The sequence below is a fragment of the Carcharhinus amblyrhynchos genome, unplaced genomic scaffold (assembly GCF_965287045.1).
Source record: "Carcharhinus amblyrhynchos unplaced genomic scaffold, sCarAmb.v2.hapA scaffold_402, whole genome shotgun sequence".
Taxonomy (NCBI): domain Eukaryota; kingdom Metazoa; phylum Chordata; class Chondrichthyes; order Carcharhiniformes; family Carcharhinidae; genus Carcharhinus; species Carcharhinus amblyrhynchos.
In genome coordinates this window covers 1-18318 of record NW_027650142.1, presented here as the reverse complement: position 1 = coordinate 18318, position 18318 = coordinate 1, and the positions used below count along the sequence as shown (strand labels likewise).

Below are 18318 nucleotides of genomic sequence, written 5' to 3'. Positions count from 1 at the left end.
TGTGGTGTAGGTATTGTTAGGGAGGGAGTTCCTGGATGTTGACCCAGGTTTCTCTCACACATTGGAAGTGGTCATCAGGTGAGTTCCCTGCTCTGACCAAGACTGCAAGAAACTACAAAAGGTTGCGAATGTAGCTCAGTCCATCACGCAAACCAGCCTCCCATCCATTGACTGTCTACACTTCCCATTCCTTGGGAAAAGCAGCCAGCATAATTAAGGACCCCATACGCCTCAGACATTCTCTCTTCTACCTTCTTCCGTCAGGGAAGGGCCATGGATGTCATTTATATGGATTTTAGTAAAGCATTTGACAAAGTCCCTCATGGCAGACTGGTGCAAAAGGTTAAATCTCAGTATAAAAGGTGAGCTAGCTAGATAGGTGGAGAACTGGCTTGGCTATAGAAGACAGAGGGTAGCAGCGGAGGGGTCTTTTTCCGGTTGGAGGTCTGTGACTAGTGGTGTTCCACAGGGCTCTGTACTGGGGCCTCTGCTGTTTGTGATATATATAATGATTTGGAAAATGTAGTGGTGTGATCAGTAAGTTTGCAGACCACACAGATTGCTGGAGTTGCGGATAGCGATTAACATTGTCAGAGAAAACAGCAGGATATAGATAGGCTGGAAAATTGGGGGGAGGAATGGCAGATGGAATTTAATCCAGATAAATGCAAAGTGATACATTTTAAAGAACAAATGGCACTGTCATTTCAACATTGAGTCCCATTTTGGTAGATCTAATGTAGGGGGAGCTATACAATAAATGGCAGAACCATCAGGAGTACAGACAGAGGGATCTGGGTGTGCAAATCCACAGATCCTTAAAGGTGGCAACACAGGTGGAGGGGTGGTGAAGGCAGCATATGGCACGCTTGTCTTTGTAGGACAGGGTATAGAGTATAAAAGCTGGCGTCTGATATTGCAGCTGTATAGAACATTGGTTAGGCCACATTTGGAATACTGCATCCAGTTCTGGTTGCCACACTACCAGAAGGACGTGGAGGCTTTGGAGGGAGTACAGAGAAGGTTTACCAGGATGTTGCCTGGTATGGAGGGTCTTAGTTATGAGCAGAGATTGGGTAAACTGGGGTAGTTCTCCCTGGAAAGATGGAGGATGAGGGGCGACCTAATAGAGATGTATAAAATTATGAAGGGCATAGATAGGGTGAACAGTGGGAAGCTTTTTCCCAGGTTGGAGGTGAACACAAGGGGTCACAAGTTCAAGGTTAAGGGGGCGAGGTTCAACACAGATGTCAGAGGGATGTATTTTACACAGAGGGTGGTGGGGGCATGGAATGCACTGACAAGCAGGGTGGTGGAGGCAGACATGCTGGGATTGTTTAAGACTTATCTGGATAGCCACATGAACAGACAGGGAATGGAAGGATACAAATGAATGGTCTAGTTGGGTCCATGAGTCCAAGTCCATGGCTTGGAGGGCCAAAGGGCCTGATTCCTGTGCTGTATCATTCTTTGATAAAGTCAGAGGTCATGTAGCACCAACTCAAGAACAGCTTCTTCCCTGCTGCTGTCAGATCTTTGAATGGACCTACCTTGCAGTAAGCTGATCTTTTTCTACCCTAGCTACGACTAACACTACATTCTGCACTCTCTCCTTTCCTTCTTTATGAAGGGTATGCTTTGTCTGTATACAGCACAAGAAACAATACTTTTCATTGCATCTCAATACACATGACAATAATTCAAATTGGAGGAGCTGAAGGTGGTCAGGCCTTGGACAGTGCCCAAGAAACTCCTTGGAGCAAAGTTATCTTTGGTGTCATGACACCAAAGATTCACCCCCCACCCCAATCCCCATTTAACTTCCATCAGCTCCCAGCAATTGGCCAATGAAATTGAACAGGATATTCCTTCCTGTGTTGGACATGGGCATAGTACTCAGCCTGCACTCGCTAAGCCCATGGCCGATTAGATGGACTTGTGATTGGGCAGCATTTGCTGCCCAATCCTGGGTGTGCCAAATAGCTATGCTAACCACCAATTCAAAGACAATCTGCCAACCCCACAAAATAGCATGTTTAGGGCAACATACATTCATCAGCAGGGACCTGATGCATTTGCTCAAAAAAACTCAGGTCTTACATCTTCTGGAATGGCCCAAGCACATAGGAAACACATGCTTCTCCATGTTAATGCCTTGGCCAGTGCCATCCAATAGCACTTTTTTCTCCCTGGCATAAATTGCCCCAATTGCTTGAAATGTGGTATTCTTGCACTTGTCCTGATGAGCACAAGATGAAAAGCTTGACAACCTCTTTTCAGTTATATTCAAAGAAAAAAAAAAGTACAGCACATGACCAGGCCTTTGTGTGCCACCCCTGCACGCGCCCCCCCTCCCCCCCCCAAACCCCCAGCCCATGCAGATCTGATATCCTAACTGAACTAAAATCCATCTGCACTTACACAGTAGCAGATAACCCAGAAATCACATCTCTGGCTGTTCTAAATTGCCTATTATCCAATCCACCTAACCCAGTGTGGGAGGAAGTCAGAGCACTTGGGGAAAACCCACATGGATCACAGAGAATGTGCAAACTCTGCAGTGACAAGCCAGGCATTGAACCTGGGTCTCTGGCATTGAGGCAGCAGCGCTAACCCACTGTGCCATGGCTGTGGGCCAGAGTACAGGCAGCAGTGGTTAGCATTGCTGCCTCATAGCACCAGGGGCCTGGGTTCAATTCCTGGTCTTGGGTGGCTGTCTGCATATTCTCTGTAGCTGCATGGCTTTCCTCTGGGTACACCAGTTTCCTCCCAAAGTCCGAAGGACGTGGTGAGGTGGATTGGCCGCGCTAGATTGCCCCTTAGGGTCAGGGGGACTAGCTAGGGTAAATGCATGGGGTTACAGGGATAGGAACTGGGTCATTGAGTGTCTTTAAGACAGATAGATAGGTTCCTGATTAATAAGGGGATATGGGGAAAGAGGAGAATGAGGATGACAAAAATATCAGCCATGATTAAATGGCAGAGCAGACTCGATGGGCTGAGTGGCCTCATTCTGCTCCTATGTCATGGGTGGGATTATAGTTGGTGCAGACTTGATGGGCTGAATGGCCTCATCCTGCACTGTAGCATTTTACGATTCCCTCCCTATTCATACCCCTGTACCTACTGGCTGAGTTTTTGGATTACAGTCCAGCAATAATACCACTGGGCTATCACCTTCCCCTGGAAACATTCCCATACCCAACTCACTTCCAGGGAGAGGAGAGCCCAACTCCCAAACACAGGCCCTAACCCAGTTCTTACCTCGACTGATGCGCTGTTTCTCCCCAGAGAGGATACCAGGGGTGTCAATGATGCTAATACTCTCCAGGACTGGGTTGGGCAGCTGTGCACAGTTAAATCTGAGCCACAACAGAATAAAGAGAGAGTTAGTGCAAGGAAAAAAATTTAAATCATTTCCTCCTATACATTTGCCGTGTCAAAGAACAAAAAATTACAGCACAGGAATAGGTCCTTTGACCCTCCAAGCCCGCACCAACCACGCTGAACTAAACCTCCCTACCCTTCCGGGACCATATCCCTCTATTCCCATCCTATTCATGGATTTGGCAAGACGCCCCTTAAAGCTCCCTATCGTATCTCCTTCCACTACCTCCCCCGGCAGTGAGTTCCAGGTACCCACTACTGTAAAATAATCTACTTCATACATCTCCTTTAAACCTTGCCCTTTGCACCTTAAACCTGGGCTCCCTAGTAATTACCTCTTCCACCCTGGGAAAAAGCTCCTGACTATCCACGCTCCTCATGCTGCTACACAAAGCATTGGGCCCCATGACCCCAGGTTAGAAAGTCAACTAATCCGGATGTGACTACCTGGCTCTAAGCAGCTCAAGACGATACTGGGCCTACTATGTTTTGCCATTCAGGGGCTGCGGAGCATACAATATTCATTCTTCACAGCTACACTGTGGGACACAAAAAGAAAATACAGACTTAGTGGGTTAGCACTGCTTTGTCAGTGCCAGGGGTCCAGGTCCATTCCCAGCTTGTGTCTGTGTGGAGTCTGCATGGGTTTCCTCCAGGAGCTCCTGTTTCCTCCCACAGTCCAAAGATGTGCTGGTTAGGTTGATTGGCCAATGTTAAAATTGCCCCTTAGTGTCCCGAGATGTGTGGGTTAGAGGGATTAGTGGGTAAAATATGAAGGGATATGGGGGGGTAGGGTCTGGGTGGGATTGTGGTTGGTGCAGATTCAATGGGCCGAATGGCCTCTTTCTGTACAATAGGGTTTCTATGGAAGACTGCAAGAACCTACAAAGGGCTGTGAATGAAACCCAGTCCATTGACTCCGTCTACACTTCCCACTATCTCAGGAAAAGCAGCTGGCACAATCAAGGACCCCGGACATTCTCTCTTCCACCTTCTTCCATCGGGAAAAGGATACAAAAGTCTGAGGTCACGTACCAACCAACTCAGGAACAGATTCTTCCCTCCTACTGTCAGAATTTTGACTGGACCTAGCTCGCATTAAGTTGATCTTTCTCTACACCCTCACTATGACTAACACTACATTCTGCACTCTCTCCTTTCCTTCTATGAACAGTATGCTTTGTCTCTACAGCACACAAGAAACAAGTTTTCACTATCCCAATACATGTGACAATAATAAATCAAATCGTGATGCATTTCAGAAGATAAATCTAGTTGCAAGTTAGATAGCAAACGTCAGAACTTTCAGGAACATTGACAGAGGGATCTGGGCATACAGGTCCACAGATCCCTGAAAGTGGATAAGGTGGTTAAGGCAGCATACAGCAGGCTTGCCTTCATTGGCTGGGACATTGAGTATAAAAGTTGCCAAGTTTGTTACAGTTGTAACAAAAAAAACTTTAGTTAGGCTGGATGTGGAATATTGTGTGCAGTTCTGGTCACCACACTACTAGTGTGGAAGCTTTGGAGAGAGTACAAAGGTTCACCAGGATGTTGCCTGGTCTGGAAGATATTGGCTGTGAGGAGAGGTTGGATAAATTGGGGGTTGTTTTCACTGGAAAGAGACGCTGAGGGGAGATGCGATAGAGGTCTACAAAATGAGATGTAGACAGGGTGGACAGTCAGAGGCCTTTCAAGAGGGCACAGGTTTAAAGGTACGAGGGGATAAGTTTAAAGGAGACTTGCAGGGAAGGTTTTAGAGTGGCAGGTGCCTGGAACACACTGCCAATGGAGGTGGAAGCAGGCATGTTAAACATTAATATCCTGATCAGACATGGACAGGAGGCAAACTGAAGGATAGAACCCCATGTATCAGCACAGGCTTGATGGGCCAAAGAACCTGTTCCTGAACTTGCTCACAAAGAACATCAGCAGCAGCACGTCCAGGTCAGAGACTCGGATACTCTGTCCATTCAGGCCCAAGGTGGCTTCTTACGAGAGCTGTGCGCTTGAGGGAGGTTAGAGTGAATAAAAGGAGTACTTGCTACTGGGTCATAACCAGATGATAAAGGTGCACAGACCAGCAGCAGAATAAAACAAGGTCACAATGGGATCTGGCAGAATTTCAGAATTACTCCCACACAGACTGCTACAGACTGCTCCAAGCCCTGACTAACCTGCAGTGAGACCTGGGGGGATATAATCCTTATATAGCCAGCCTACAAGATCATACAACCTTTAGTACAGAAAGAGGCCATTTTAAAAGCCGAGTTTATTTATAACTGTCATAAGTAAGGCTTACATTAACACTGCAATGAAGTTACTGTGAAATTCCCTTAGTTGCCACACTCCAGCAGCTGTTCGGCTTACACTGAGGGAGAATATAAGCACAGCCAATGCACCCTAACCAGTGCATCTTTCAGACTGTGGGAGGACACGGAGAATGTGCAGACTCCACACAGACAGTGATCCAAGGTGGGAATCAAACCTGGACCCAGAGTGGTAAGGCAGCAGTGCTAACTGCTGTGCTACCCATTTGCCCCACCTGAGCCTGCACCAACAACAATCCCATCCATGCATTTACCCTGCTAATCCCCTGACATTAAGTGGCCAATCCACCTAACCTGCACACCTCTGGACAGAGGCAATTTAGCACAGCCAATGCACCCAACCAGCACGTCTTTCAGACTGCAGGAGGAAACCCACACAGACATGAGGAGAACGTGCAGACTCCACACAGATAGTGACCTGAGCTGGGAATCGAACCCAGGCCCCTGACGCTGAGGCAGCAGTGCTAACCCACTATACCACCCACAATGTACAGATGCCAGTGTTGGACTGGGGTAAACACAGTGAGGAGTCTCAACACCAGGTTAAAGTTTGGACTCTAACCTGGTGTCGAGACTTCTTACCCACAATGTGACAGACCCTCTTCTGCTTTTCACATCACACCCTTGAGAGTGAGGGGGAGGCTGCAGTCAAACAGGTAAGACATGTCATCAGGCTGTGGCCACAGTTTGCACCTATTGCTGTGACGAGGTGTTCCATTCTCTCCCCTCCCACAGGGCAGACTAGCGCAAGTGTAAAGGAGCCCCAGGGTGCGGTACAGGCCACGTTTCCAGCTCAATTATTTCTGTGCTGCCAAATTAATACATCTCGGAAAAAAATGTTACATTCCACAAGATCAGCTCACTGTGGAAACTATTCCCAGTCAGTGGCATTCTGCCATCTCCTGCAGTAGTGGGATCTGTTCCCAACATCACCCCCCACTCCTCGGAATTCCACACTAGTCGGCAGCTTTCAAGCTAATCAACTGCAGATCTCAATAAACAACTGCCGCCAAGTTCAATCTTGTGAATAGCGTGGAGGCGACACCTCAGCCCCATGGTGATGGGAGACACGAGGGAGCTCAGAGCAGGAACGCTTGGAAAACAGTAGGGTGGATGTCCATTATCACATCTACGATCCAAATTACACCAGAGCTGATATGTTATCACCAGGCCTCGATCTCCCCGCTTGGTGATCATCTTCCCGTCAGCCACTCTGAAGAACGTTCCAGATGTCCGCTATGTGGGGCATTCCCCCAGTTTCACCCCTGCATGACCTATCTCCAATTTTACGGTTACACCCCTCTGCTCTGATCACTGTCTGGAGGAAATACTTGCACCCTTATCAGCGCATTTTAATGGATCTTAAACACCTCGATACGATCACCCCTTAATCTGAGACTCACGGGGGAATACAGGGGAACTTATCCTTGCAAATTCATAATTAGGAGAGTATCCTGTAACAACAACAAGATTTGCCAGAAGCTTGCCCATTGGACAGACTTGCAGAGTCTGAATTCTCAGTGCAGGGGGCTATTCAGCCCATTGAGCCTGCACTGGCAATAATCCCATCCAGGCCCCATCACTTAGTTACCCTAACACGACAGGGCGGGGGGGGAACAACTTAGCACAGCCAATCCATCTAACCCACACATCTTTGTACTGTGGGAGGAAACTGGGGCACCCAGAGAAAACCCATGAAGACACAGGGAGAACATGCAAACTCCAGTCACCCAAGGCCAGATTTGAACCTGGTCTTTGGTGCTGAGAGGCAGCAGTGCTAACCACTGTGCTGCCCATGAGCTACATCCTTTCTGGTTGTATCACAGCTTGGTATGGGCTCCTGCTCTGACCAAGACAGCAAGAAACCACAAAAGGTTATGAACAAAACCCAATCCATCACACAAATCAGTCTCCCATCCGTTCTTCTCATTGCCTCAGGAAAAACAGCCAAAATCAAGGACCCCACGCACTCCAGACATTCTCTTCCACCAGGAAAAAGATACAAAAGTCTGAGATCATGTACCAATTGACTCGAACAGCTTCTTCCCTGCTGCTGTCAGACTTTTGAATGGACCTACCTCACATTAAGTTGATCTTCTCTACACCCTAGCTGTGACTGCGCAACTTAGCACAGCCAATGCACCTAACCTGCATATTTCTGGACTGTGGAACAAAACCCTTGCAGATATTGGGGAAAAGGTGCCTTTGACCTTTCTCCACACTAGCTGTGACTGTAACACTACATTCTGCACCCTCTGTTTTCCTTCTCTATGAACAGTATGCTTTATCTATTCTTGTTCAAGAAACAATACTTTTCAGTGTAACGCAATACATGTGACAATAATAATCAAATCAAACTCTACACAATCACCCAAGGCTGGAATTGAACCCAGGTGTGTGAGGGAGCAATGCAAACCACTGTGCCACCATCTTGTTAAGCCTGTGTAAGTTGCTGAGTCCATGTTCCCAACCTTTTCCCCCCATATTTAACAGCCCAATTCTCTTTTGAAATCCATCTGCTATAAACTATGTCCATGCTTCACAATCTCTCCCCTTGGTCAGAAACCTGGAGATTGTGCATACCTCCACTAAATCACTACTTCAATCTTTTCTCCCCCAGGAGAACAATTTCTCCAGCTCCATCCCTGGAACCTTCCACGTGAACTCGTCTGCACTGTCTCCAATGAGAAATCAAAGTGCTGAAGAAGGCATTCAGCATGCTTGGTTTCATAGGAGTTGGGACATCTTGTTGAAGTTGTACAAGACATTGGTAAGGCCACACTTGGAATACTGTGTACAATTCTGGTCACCCTATTATAGAAGGGATATTATTAAAGAGTGTAGAAAAGATTTACTAGGATGCTATCAGGACTTGATGGATTGAGTTATAAGGAGAGGCTGGATAGACTGGGACTTTTTTCTCTGGAGCATAGGAGGCTGAGGGATGATCTTATAGAGGTCTATAAAATAATGAGGGGCACAGATCAGCTAGATAGTCAATATCTTTTCGCAAAGGTAGAGGAGTCTAAAACTAGAGGGCAGAGGTTTAAGGTGAGAGGGGAGAGATACAGAAGGGTCCAGAGGGGCAATTTTTTCACAGGGTGGAGAGTGTCTGACATGAAGGGTCCAGAGGGGCAATTTTTTCACAGGGTGGAGAGAGTGATCTGAACAAGCTGCCAGAGGTAGTAGTAGAGGTGGTTCACATTTCATCATTTAAGCAGCGTTTAGATAGTTACATGGGTAAGATGGATATAGAGGGATATGGGCCAAATGCAGAACTAGCTTTGTGGTTAAATCAGGGCAGCTGGACAGGTTGGGCTGAAGGGCTGTTTCCATGCTGTATAATCCTCTATGAGGTCCCGGCTGGACTGACTGCAGCCTCGTGTCACCATCTGCTACACTGCCCTTTGACTCCCTAGTCAGTCAACAATAGGCTGACACAAGAAACAGTCAGCAACCATGCCTCTACCACACCCACCCATACAGACTCTCACTCATCCATCTGAAACCCAATATTTCTAAACTGTCCCCAGGTTCTGTCTCACTCACCTGGCAGCATCCACCCCGAATCTCATTTCACAACCACCACTACCTTCTGAACACCAACGCAACCTGTCCCAAGCCCTATCCTCAATGAAAATTGATGCATGAGTCGCAAAACCCAGCTTGCAGGTGGTCAGGAAGGCTAATGGGATGCTGGCCAAGCGAGGGGATTGAATATAAAAGTAGGAGGTCTTGCTGCAGCTGTATAGGGCATTGGTGAGGCCGCAGCTGGAGTACTGTGCGCAGTTTTGGGCACCGCACTTACGCAAGGATGTTTTTGGCCCTTGGAGGGAGTGCAGAGGAGGTTTACTAGGCTGATACCGGAGTTGAGGGGTTGAGCTATGAGGAGAGGCTGAATAAACTAGGCTGTACTCGTTAGAGTTTAGAAGAATGAGGGAGATCTCATTGAGACGTATAAGATGATGAATGGGATGGATAGGATAGAGGTGGAGAGACTCTTCCCGCTCAGAAAGGATAGTAGGACTAGGGGACACAGCCTCAAGATAAAGGGGGGGGGGGCGGTTTGAACAGTTGAGGAAGAACTTCTTCACTCAAAGGGTGGTGAATCTCTTGGAATTCTCTGCCCGTTGAAGTGGTGGAGGCTGCCTCGCTAAATATTTTAAAGACTCGGGTTGATGGGTTTCTGATGAGAGGGGATTAAGGGTTATGGGGAGAGGGCGGGAATGTGGAACTGAGCAGCGATAGATCAGCCATGATCTTACTGAATGGCGGGCAGGCTCGAAGGGCTAGATGGCCTACTCCTGCTCTTATTTCTTATGTTATGAAAATAATACACCCCCACAATCAAGGGGAGGAGGGAGAGAGAGAGACACAGAGAGAAAGGGGGGAGGGAGGGAGGGACACAGAGAGAAAGGGGGGAGGGGGGAGGGACACAGAGAGAAAGGGGGAGGGGGGAGGGACACAGAGAGAAGGGGGAGGGGGGGAGGGACACAGAGAGAAAGGGGGGAGGGGGAGGGACACAGAGAGAAAGGGGGGAGGGGGGGAGGGACACAGAGAGAAAGGGGGGAGGGGGGAGGGACACAGAGAGAAAGGGGGGAGGGGGGAGGGACACAGAGAGAAAGGGGGAGGGGGGAGGGACACAGAGAGAAAGGGGGGAGGGGGGAGGGACACAAGAGAAAGGGGGAGGGGGGAGGGACACAGAGAGAAAGGGGGAGGGGGGAGGGACACAGAGAGAAAGGGGGGAGGGGGGAGGGACACAGAGAGAAAGGGGGAGGGGGGAGGGACACAGAGAGAAAGGGGGAGGGGGGAGGGACACAGAGAGAAAGGGGGAGAGGGGGAGGGACACAGAGAGAAGGGGGGGAGGGGGAGGACACAGAGAGAAAGGGGGGAGAGGGGGAGGGACACAGAGAGAAAGGGGGGAGAGGGGGAGGGACACAGAGAGAAAGGGGGGAGAGGGGAGGGACACAGAGAGAAAGGGGGGAGAGGGGAGGGACACAGAGAGAAAGGGGGAGAGGGGGAGGGACACAGAGAGAAAGGGGGGAGGGGGAGGGACACAGAGAAAGGGGGAGAGGGGGAGGGACACAGAGAGAAAGGGGGGAGAGGGGAGGGACACAGAGAAAGGGGGGGAGAGGGGAGGGACACAGAGAGAAAGGGGGGAGAGGGGGAGGGACACAGAGAGAAAGGGGGGAGAGGGGGAGGGACACAGAGAGAAAGGGGGGAGAGGGGGAGGGGACACAGAGAGAAGGGGGGAGAGGGGGGAGGGACACAGAGAGAAAGGGGGGAGGGGGAGGGACAGAGAAAGGGGGAGAGGGGGAGGGACACAGAGAGAAAGGGGGAGAGGGGGAGGGACACAGAGAGAAAGGGGGGAGAGGGGGAGGACACAGAGAGAAAGGGGGAGAGGGGGAGGGACACAGAGAAGGGGGGAAGAGGGGGAGGGACACAGAGAGAAAGGGGAGAGGGGGAGGGACACAGAGAGAAAGGGGGGAGGGGGAGGGACACAGAGAGAAAGGGGGGAGAGGGGGAGGGACACAGAGAGAAAGGGGGAGAGGGGGAGGGACACAGAGAGAAAGGGGGGAGAGGGGGAGGGACACAGAGAGAAGGGGGGAGAGGGGAGGGACACAGAGAAAGGGGGGAGAGGGGAGAGGGACACAGAGAAAGGGGGGGAGAGGGGGAGGGACACAGAGAAAGGGGGGAGAGGGGAGGGACACAGAGAGAAGGGGGGGAGAGGGGAGGGACACAGAGAGAAGGGGGGAGAGGGAGGGACACAGAGAGAAAGGGGGAGGGAGGGACACAGAGAGAGAGAGAGAGAGAAAGGGGGGAGAGGGAGGGACACAGAAAGGGGGGGAGGGAGGGACACAGAGAGAAAGGGGGGGAGGGAGGGAGGGACACAGAGAGAGAGAGAGAGAAAGAGGGGGAGGGAGGGACAGAGAGAGAGAGGGGGAGGGAGGGAGGGACAGAGAGAGAGAGAAAGGGGGAAGAAAACTTCCAACTGGGAGCATTCCACTGGGTTTGTGTCACTGAATTCCTGCCAGGCCAGGCGTTCCTGTAAGGCAGCCCTCCTGAGAAATATTTGAACAAGAGTTCACCAGAGTGCCCCTTGTATACAATTCCCAGGGAATTCCCTCATCAACTCTCCACCAGAGCTACTTCTCTCTTTACTGTTTGTGACACGAATGAAGAGAGTTTGATCGGAAGGTCGTACACAAACCCTGCCCCACAGGCAGTGTGGGATATGATAGCAGCATTCCCACAGGCAGCACAGTCTCACCCGTGCAGAAGGCAGAAAGGATTCCTGTCTCAATAATTTACATCCTTTTCACAGCTTGCATTTCTTCATGAACATATTGTAACATCCTGCTGATTAATCATCCACATATTACCATTCAATTTGGCCTGTTTAAGTCAAGTGTGACTCAACTTTGGCCCAGTGGGTCAGACTTTCAGGGTTTTTTTTCTGAAACAGCAAACACACTGCAGCAATCTTGCAGTGCAGCCTCTCATCCTCCATTACTGATTCCCACAGTCATGATGTGGAATTGCTGGCGTTGGACTGTTCCTGTGCCACACCCCAATCTCTCAACAACAGGTTAAAGTCCACAGGTTTATTTGTAGCACAAGCTGCTCCTTCATCCTTACGATTTTCACATTTGTACAACTGGACCTCTGTACAGCCTCAGCTCACCACCCCCCCCCAATGTCTGCGTGGGTTTCCTCCCACAATCTGAAAGACAAGTGGATTGGCTGTGCTAAATTGCCCCTTCGTGTCATGGGGGGGGACTAGCTAAGGTAATTGCATAGGGTTATGGGATAGGGTCTGGCTGGGATTGTAGTTGGTGCAGAGTTGATGGGCCGAATGGCCTCCTTCGGCACTGTTGGATTCTGTGAGCTCAAAGCTAGGATAATGCACTTAGTGAAATCAATGGAAGTTTTAACATTTATTTTATTCATTGCATAATTCACTTACATTAACGCTGCAATTAAGTTAGTGAAAATCTCCTAGTTGCCACTTTCTGGTGCCTGTTTGGGTACACTGAGGGAGAATTTAGCACAGCCAACACACCCTGACCAGCATGTCTTTCAGACTGTGGGAGGAAAACGGAGCACCCAGAGGAAGGTGCAGACTCCATAGTGACCTGAGCTGGAATCAAACCTGGGTCCCTGGCACTGAGGCAGCAGTGCTAACCACTCTGCTGTCCAATCAGATCTCTGGAGTTATACCCAACATAGAGGAAGCTGATTGGAGACCATACATCACAGTCCCGGGGGAATGCTGCAGGAGTCTCTCTGGACAACGTCCAAGATCTAACCTTCAGTAACTAGACTGGAAAATCAACAAGTGGCCATGAAAAGTATTGCTATTCTCTTTTCAATTAATATTCCCTTCATAAGGCTGTGTGGAGAGTGTCTGACAAGCCCAGCTTGCACTTTCAGATACAAATGACTGAAGACCTGGACAACATTCAAGTCACAGCTGATGTGATTAAGTACCACTCATACCATCACTGAACCCCCAAACCCTCACCCACTAACACCACCCTGGAGGTTACCATTAACCAGCAACTGACTGGGACCCAGTCAGAAATACTACAGCTACCAGAACAGGTCAGAGGCTGGGAATCCTGCAGAGTGTAACTCACCTCCTGACTCTGCCCCCTCCCCCCAAAGCCTGTCCACTGGGAATCCTGCAGAGTGTAACTCCCCCTCCTGACTCTTCCCCCCCCCCCCCCGCCCTGCCCCCCCACCCCCACCCCCCGCCTACAAAGACAAGTCAGGAGTGTGATGGAATACTCCCCACTTGCCTGGATGGGTGCAGCTCCCAACACTTGAGAAGCTCGACACCATCCAGGACGAAGCAGCCCCACTCAACTGGCATGCTAATTCCTTAAATTTGTACCCCCTTATTGTGGAGTTCCACTAGAGGTAGACAAAAATGTCAACGATCGACAAAAGACTTGAATAAGGCACTGTGTTAAAATGGGGCAGCGCGGGCTTGTAAGGCCGAAAGGCCTGTTTCCTTTCTTAATCAGACACTCACTCCCTCCATCACTGACAGTGGTAGCAGTGTGTACCATCTACAAGATGCACTACAGCAACTCACCAAGGCTCCTTTGACAGCACCTTCCAAACCCACCACCTAGAAGGACAAAGCGGGGGCAGCAGACACGGGGAACACCACCCTCCAAGCCACTTGCCGTCCCAACTTGGAAATACATTGACTGTTCCTTCACTGTAGTGGGGTCAAAATCCCAGAGCTCCCTCTCTAACAGCACTGTGGTGTACCTACACCTCAGACTGCAGCAGACTCAACACCAAAGGCCAATCGGTGCCAGCCTAGGCAGCAACACCCAGATCCTGTGTAGTAAATAATAAAACCCTTCTTCACTGGGGTGAGGGTGGTTAACACTGCTGCCTCATAACACCAGGGACTCAGGTTCAATTCCCGGCTTGGGTCACTGTCTGCGCGGAGTCTGCACATTCTCCCTGTGTCTGTGTGGGTTTCCTCCAAAGATATGTGGGTTAGATTGATTGGCCGTGCTAAATTCTTCCTCAGAACAGGTGCTGCAATGCAGACACTGGGGATTTTCCCAGTAGCTTCATTGCAGTGTTAATGTAAGTCTCTGAGACACTGATAAATAAACATTACTTTATCTCCGGTTATTTCCGGCTTCATCACTTCACTGCCCAGATCCTGTTCAAACCTAAACCACTGGCTGTGTGCCAGCTCTGGATGGTATAATCAGAAACCAGAATCTAAACTACAGGAGAAAGAGCACTGAGCCCTCCGGAGCGCTGCTCCCAGCCGAGGGGTGATGGATGTGACAGATCAGGCCCAAACTCCAAGATTCAACTGTCACCTCAAGCCCCCTCTCAGCCAGGGCCTGTGACTCACCTTTAACCTTCAGATGAACTCTTGACCTAACCACTCATCTCAGAATCCTATGGTGCAGAAAGAGGCCTTTCAGCCCATCGAGACTGCACCGACCACAATCCTACCCAGGCCTTATCTGCATAACCGCAGGCATTTACCTAGTCCCCTGACACCAAGGGGCAATTTAGCACAGGAAAGTGATACAAAAGTGAGGTCCTGTTCCAACCGACTCAAGAACAGCTTCTTCCCTGCTGCTGTCAGACTTTTGAATGGACCTACCTCGCATCAAGTTGATCTTTCTCTACACCCTAGCTGTGACTGTAACACTACATTCTGTACCCTCTCCTTTCCTTCTGAGGAATATGTTTATCTGTTTCACGTGCAAGAAACAATACTTTTCACTGTGTCCCAATACATGTGACAATAAATCAAAACAGTGACTAAGCCAGGTATCAAACCCAGGTCCTGGCACTGTGAGGGACAGTAAGAAGTTTCACAACAACAGGTTAAAGTTCAACAGGTTTATTTGGTAGCACGAGCTTGCGGAGTGCTGCTCCTTCATCAGGTGAGTGGGGAGTTCAGTTCACAAACAGAGCATATAAAAACAAATTGAATTTACAAAATATGGTTGGAATGCGAGTCTTTACAGATAATCAAGTCTTAAAGATACAGACAATGTGAGCGGAAAGAGAGTTAAGCACAGGTTAAAGAGACGTGTATCGTCTCCAGACAGGACAGTTAGTGAGATTTTGCAAGCCCTGGGGGTTACAGATAGTGAGACAGGAACACAAGATCCCGGTTGAGGCTGTCCTCATGTGTAACTTATCCCAGTCCAATACCAGCATTTCCACATCATGGCTGTGATTCAGCAATGCTGATCACTATACCACCTCCTGGATAGAGAGGCTATGAGTTACAGTACTGCCTGGCTCTGGTACAGCAGTCTTCATTCATTAATCAAACTATTAGATTGGTAAAATTCTGATAACTAAACTCCACTCCTATCCCTCGTGCATCACTCACATATCCAGCCCAGCAGACCCAGAGGATGTCACCAACACTTGCTCAGGGTGGGTGGGGAGGGGGTTCCCTGTCAGAACAGCACATTCTCTCTTCCACCCCACCCAATTACAGCCTGGGGATGCCGTGATGTTCAGCTTTGAGCGAGAGGTTAGTCAGCGGCAGACAGGGCTGAGCACAGGACAGAACCAATTCCCCTAGAGCTACCGCACGGGTCAAGGCACCTAGCAGTTCCCTCCACGAGCAGGCAACAACAGGAGGAGATGGAGGGGCAGAGACACTCCCTGGGCACAGAGACACACACCGAGAGAGAGCACTTTGCAGGACGTGACAGTTTTAAACAATATCACCTCTGGAATCTCGCACACTCAGTAAAACACCAGACCTTTGCCTCTTCAAAGGGACTTTAATCACACCTTATCCCACAACAAGGTCCTTTCCTATTTTTCTTACAAGGCCCCAGCCCTTTTGCCTTTTTAAGGAAAAACCCCCAAACAGGACAGCTCCAAGCTAACTGCAAGGGGAGAGAGCTACTCATCTGTAGAAGGTTCATTGTCTTTCTAAATATGCCCTACCTCAATAGGGGACTTCCATCCAGATCCCTCAGTAAAAAGGCTCACACCCCCCTCACCAGACACCCCCCCAGTCTCTGCCTATACAGCACCCCTCCCAACCCTCCCTAAAGGGAGGCACCCACCTCCCTCACCCCCCTCACCTTAACAGCACACCCCTATCCCCTTCTCCCCCCACTTAATGGCACATAACCCTTTCTCCCCCCTCACCCCACCTCCCCTTCTTCGCTTAAGGAGCCACACCCCCCTTTAAAGGGACACAGCCTCTCCCCTTCGCTTTAGCGACACTCACCCCTCCACTTCTGACCCCTTAAAGGGCACAGCCCCCCTCCCTCCCATTTATCCTCTACTAGAGGGCACACACCCCTCCTGTCCTCCTCCTTAAAGGGATACTCTCCCCTCCCCTTCTGCCCACCTTGAAAGGGCACCCACTCCACCCTTCACTTAAAGGACACGTCCTCCTCTTCACCCCCTTAAAGGAGGCATCCCCTTCTTAAAGGGGCACACACCCCCTCCCCCCTCCGCCGCCCGGGGGAGGCTGCCCCTTTAATTAAAGGGCCAGTTACCTGTTGAGGAAGGCGTTGCCGAAGGCGTTGAGCTTGCGGAAGGGTTTCTTGGGGTCGACCACCAGCGCGTTGCCGGGCACCACCCCGTCCTGCTGGCCGTGCATGACGGCGATGAAGGAGTCGGTGGTGGGCTCGGGCCCGATCCGCATGCCGGGGAAGTCTGCTCGATCAGGTGGCGGATGAAGGTGGTCTTGCCGGTCGAGTACTGGCCCACCAGCAGCACCATGGGCTTGTTGTCGAAGTCGGCGTCCTCCAGGGCCGGCGAGTGGAAGTCATGGAAGCGGTAGCTCTCCTCCAGCGGCAGCAGCTTCTGCGAGTACAGCCGCTTAAGGCCCTCGCTCACCGTTTGGAAGAGCTCAGGCTCCTTCTTGCGCCGCGCGTCCTTGCCCATCCAGCTGAACATGCCGACAGCAGGAGGCCTCCCGCCAGCTCAGCACCCTCACCACCAACCGCCACCACTGACCAGCGCGCCTGCGCGCACCTCCTTATATACCGGCACTGGGCGGGGCCTAGGCTGCAGCTCTCGCGAGATCTCCGCCCCGGGAGGCACGCACCTGCAGTCTGCCAAACCCGCCCCCTTACCGCCGGCTCCACACCCATCGTCCAGAGGGCGTGGCCTCGCCACTCCCAGGATGGTAAGAGTCCGCCGGGCTCCAAACCATGTCCCCTTATCCGACTCCGCCCACCGCGAGGGCGTGGCCTCTCCGCTCCGCCCATCCAGAGGGGTTTGGGGCAGGGCGGGGTTTGGAGTAGGGTGGGGCTTGGAATGGGGCGTGGTTTGGGATGGGGCGGGGTTTGGTGCCAGGTGAGGTTTGGGTGGGGCAAGGTCTGGGGCAGGGTGGGGTTAGGGTGGGGCAGGGTTTGGAGCATGGCGGGGCTTGAATGGGGTGGGGTTTGGGCAGGGTGGGGGTTTGGGGCGGGGGGGTGTTGGAGCGGGGGGTTTGGGGCAGGGGGGGTTTGGGGCGGGGGTTGGGCGGGGGTGTTTGGGGCGGGGGGTGTTTGGGGCGGGGGGTTTGGGCGGGGGGTTTGGGGCGGGGGGGTTGTGGGGCGGGGGGGGGTTTGGGGCGGGGGGGTTTGGGGCGGGGGGTGTGGGGCGGGGGTGTGGGGTGGGGGGGTTTGGGGCGGGGGGGTGGTGGGGCGGGGGGGTTGGAGCGGGGGGTTGGAGCGGGGGGGTGTGGGGTGGGGGGGGGTTTGGGGCGGGGGGTTTGGAGCGGGGGGGTTTGGAGCGGGGGGTGTGGGGTGGGGGGGTTTGGGGCGGGGGGTGTGGGGTGGGGGGGGTTTGGGGCGGGGGGGTGTGGGGTGGGGGGGTTTGGAGCGGGGGGGTGTGGGGTGGGGGGGTTTGGGGCGGGGGGGTGTGGGGTGGGGGGGTTTGGAGCGGGGGGGTGTGGGGTGGGGGGGGTTTGGGGCGGGGGGTTTGGGGCGGGGGGGTGTGGGGTGGGGGGGGTTGGGGCAGGGGGTTTGGAGCGGGGGGGTGTGGGGTGGGGGGGTTTGGAGCGGGGGGGTGTGGGGTGGGGGGGGTTTGGGGCGGGGGGTTTGGGGCGGGGGGTTTGGGGGCGGGGGGTGTGGGGGTG

At 51.7% G+C, this 18318-nt stretch overlaps 1 protein-coding gene across 1 annotated transcript in view; it reads right to left on the bottom strand.

Moving 5' to 3' along the window:
• The window catches only part of LOC145339321 (EH domain-containing protein 1-like), a 42976-nt gene extending 25783 nt beyond the window's left edge, over positions 1–17193 (bottom strand). The window contains 3 exon segments of the mRNA XM_080183748.1: positions 3265–3362; positions 16748–16907; positions 16910–17193. Coding sequence (XP_080039874.1) covers positions 3265–3362; positions 16748–16907; positions 16910–17150 — 499 coding nt within the window. The 5' untranslated portion in view covers positions 17151–17193.
• Positions 17194–18318: the final 1125 nt, after the last annotated feature.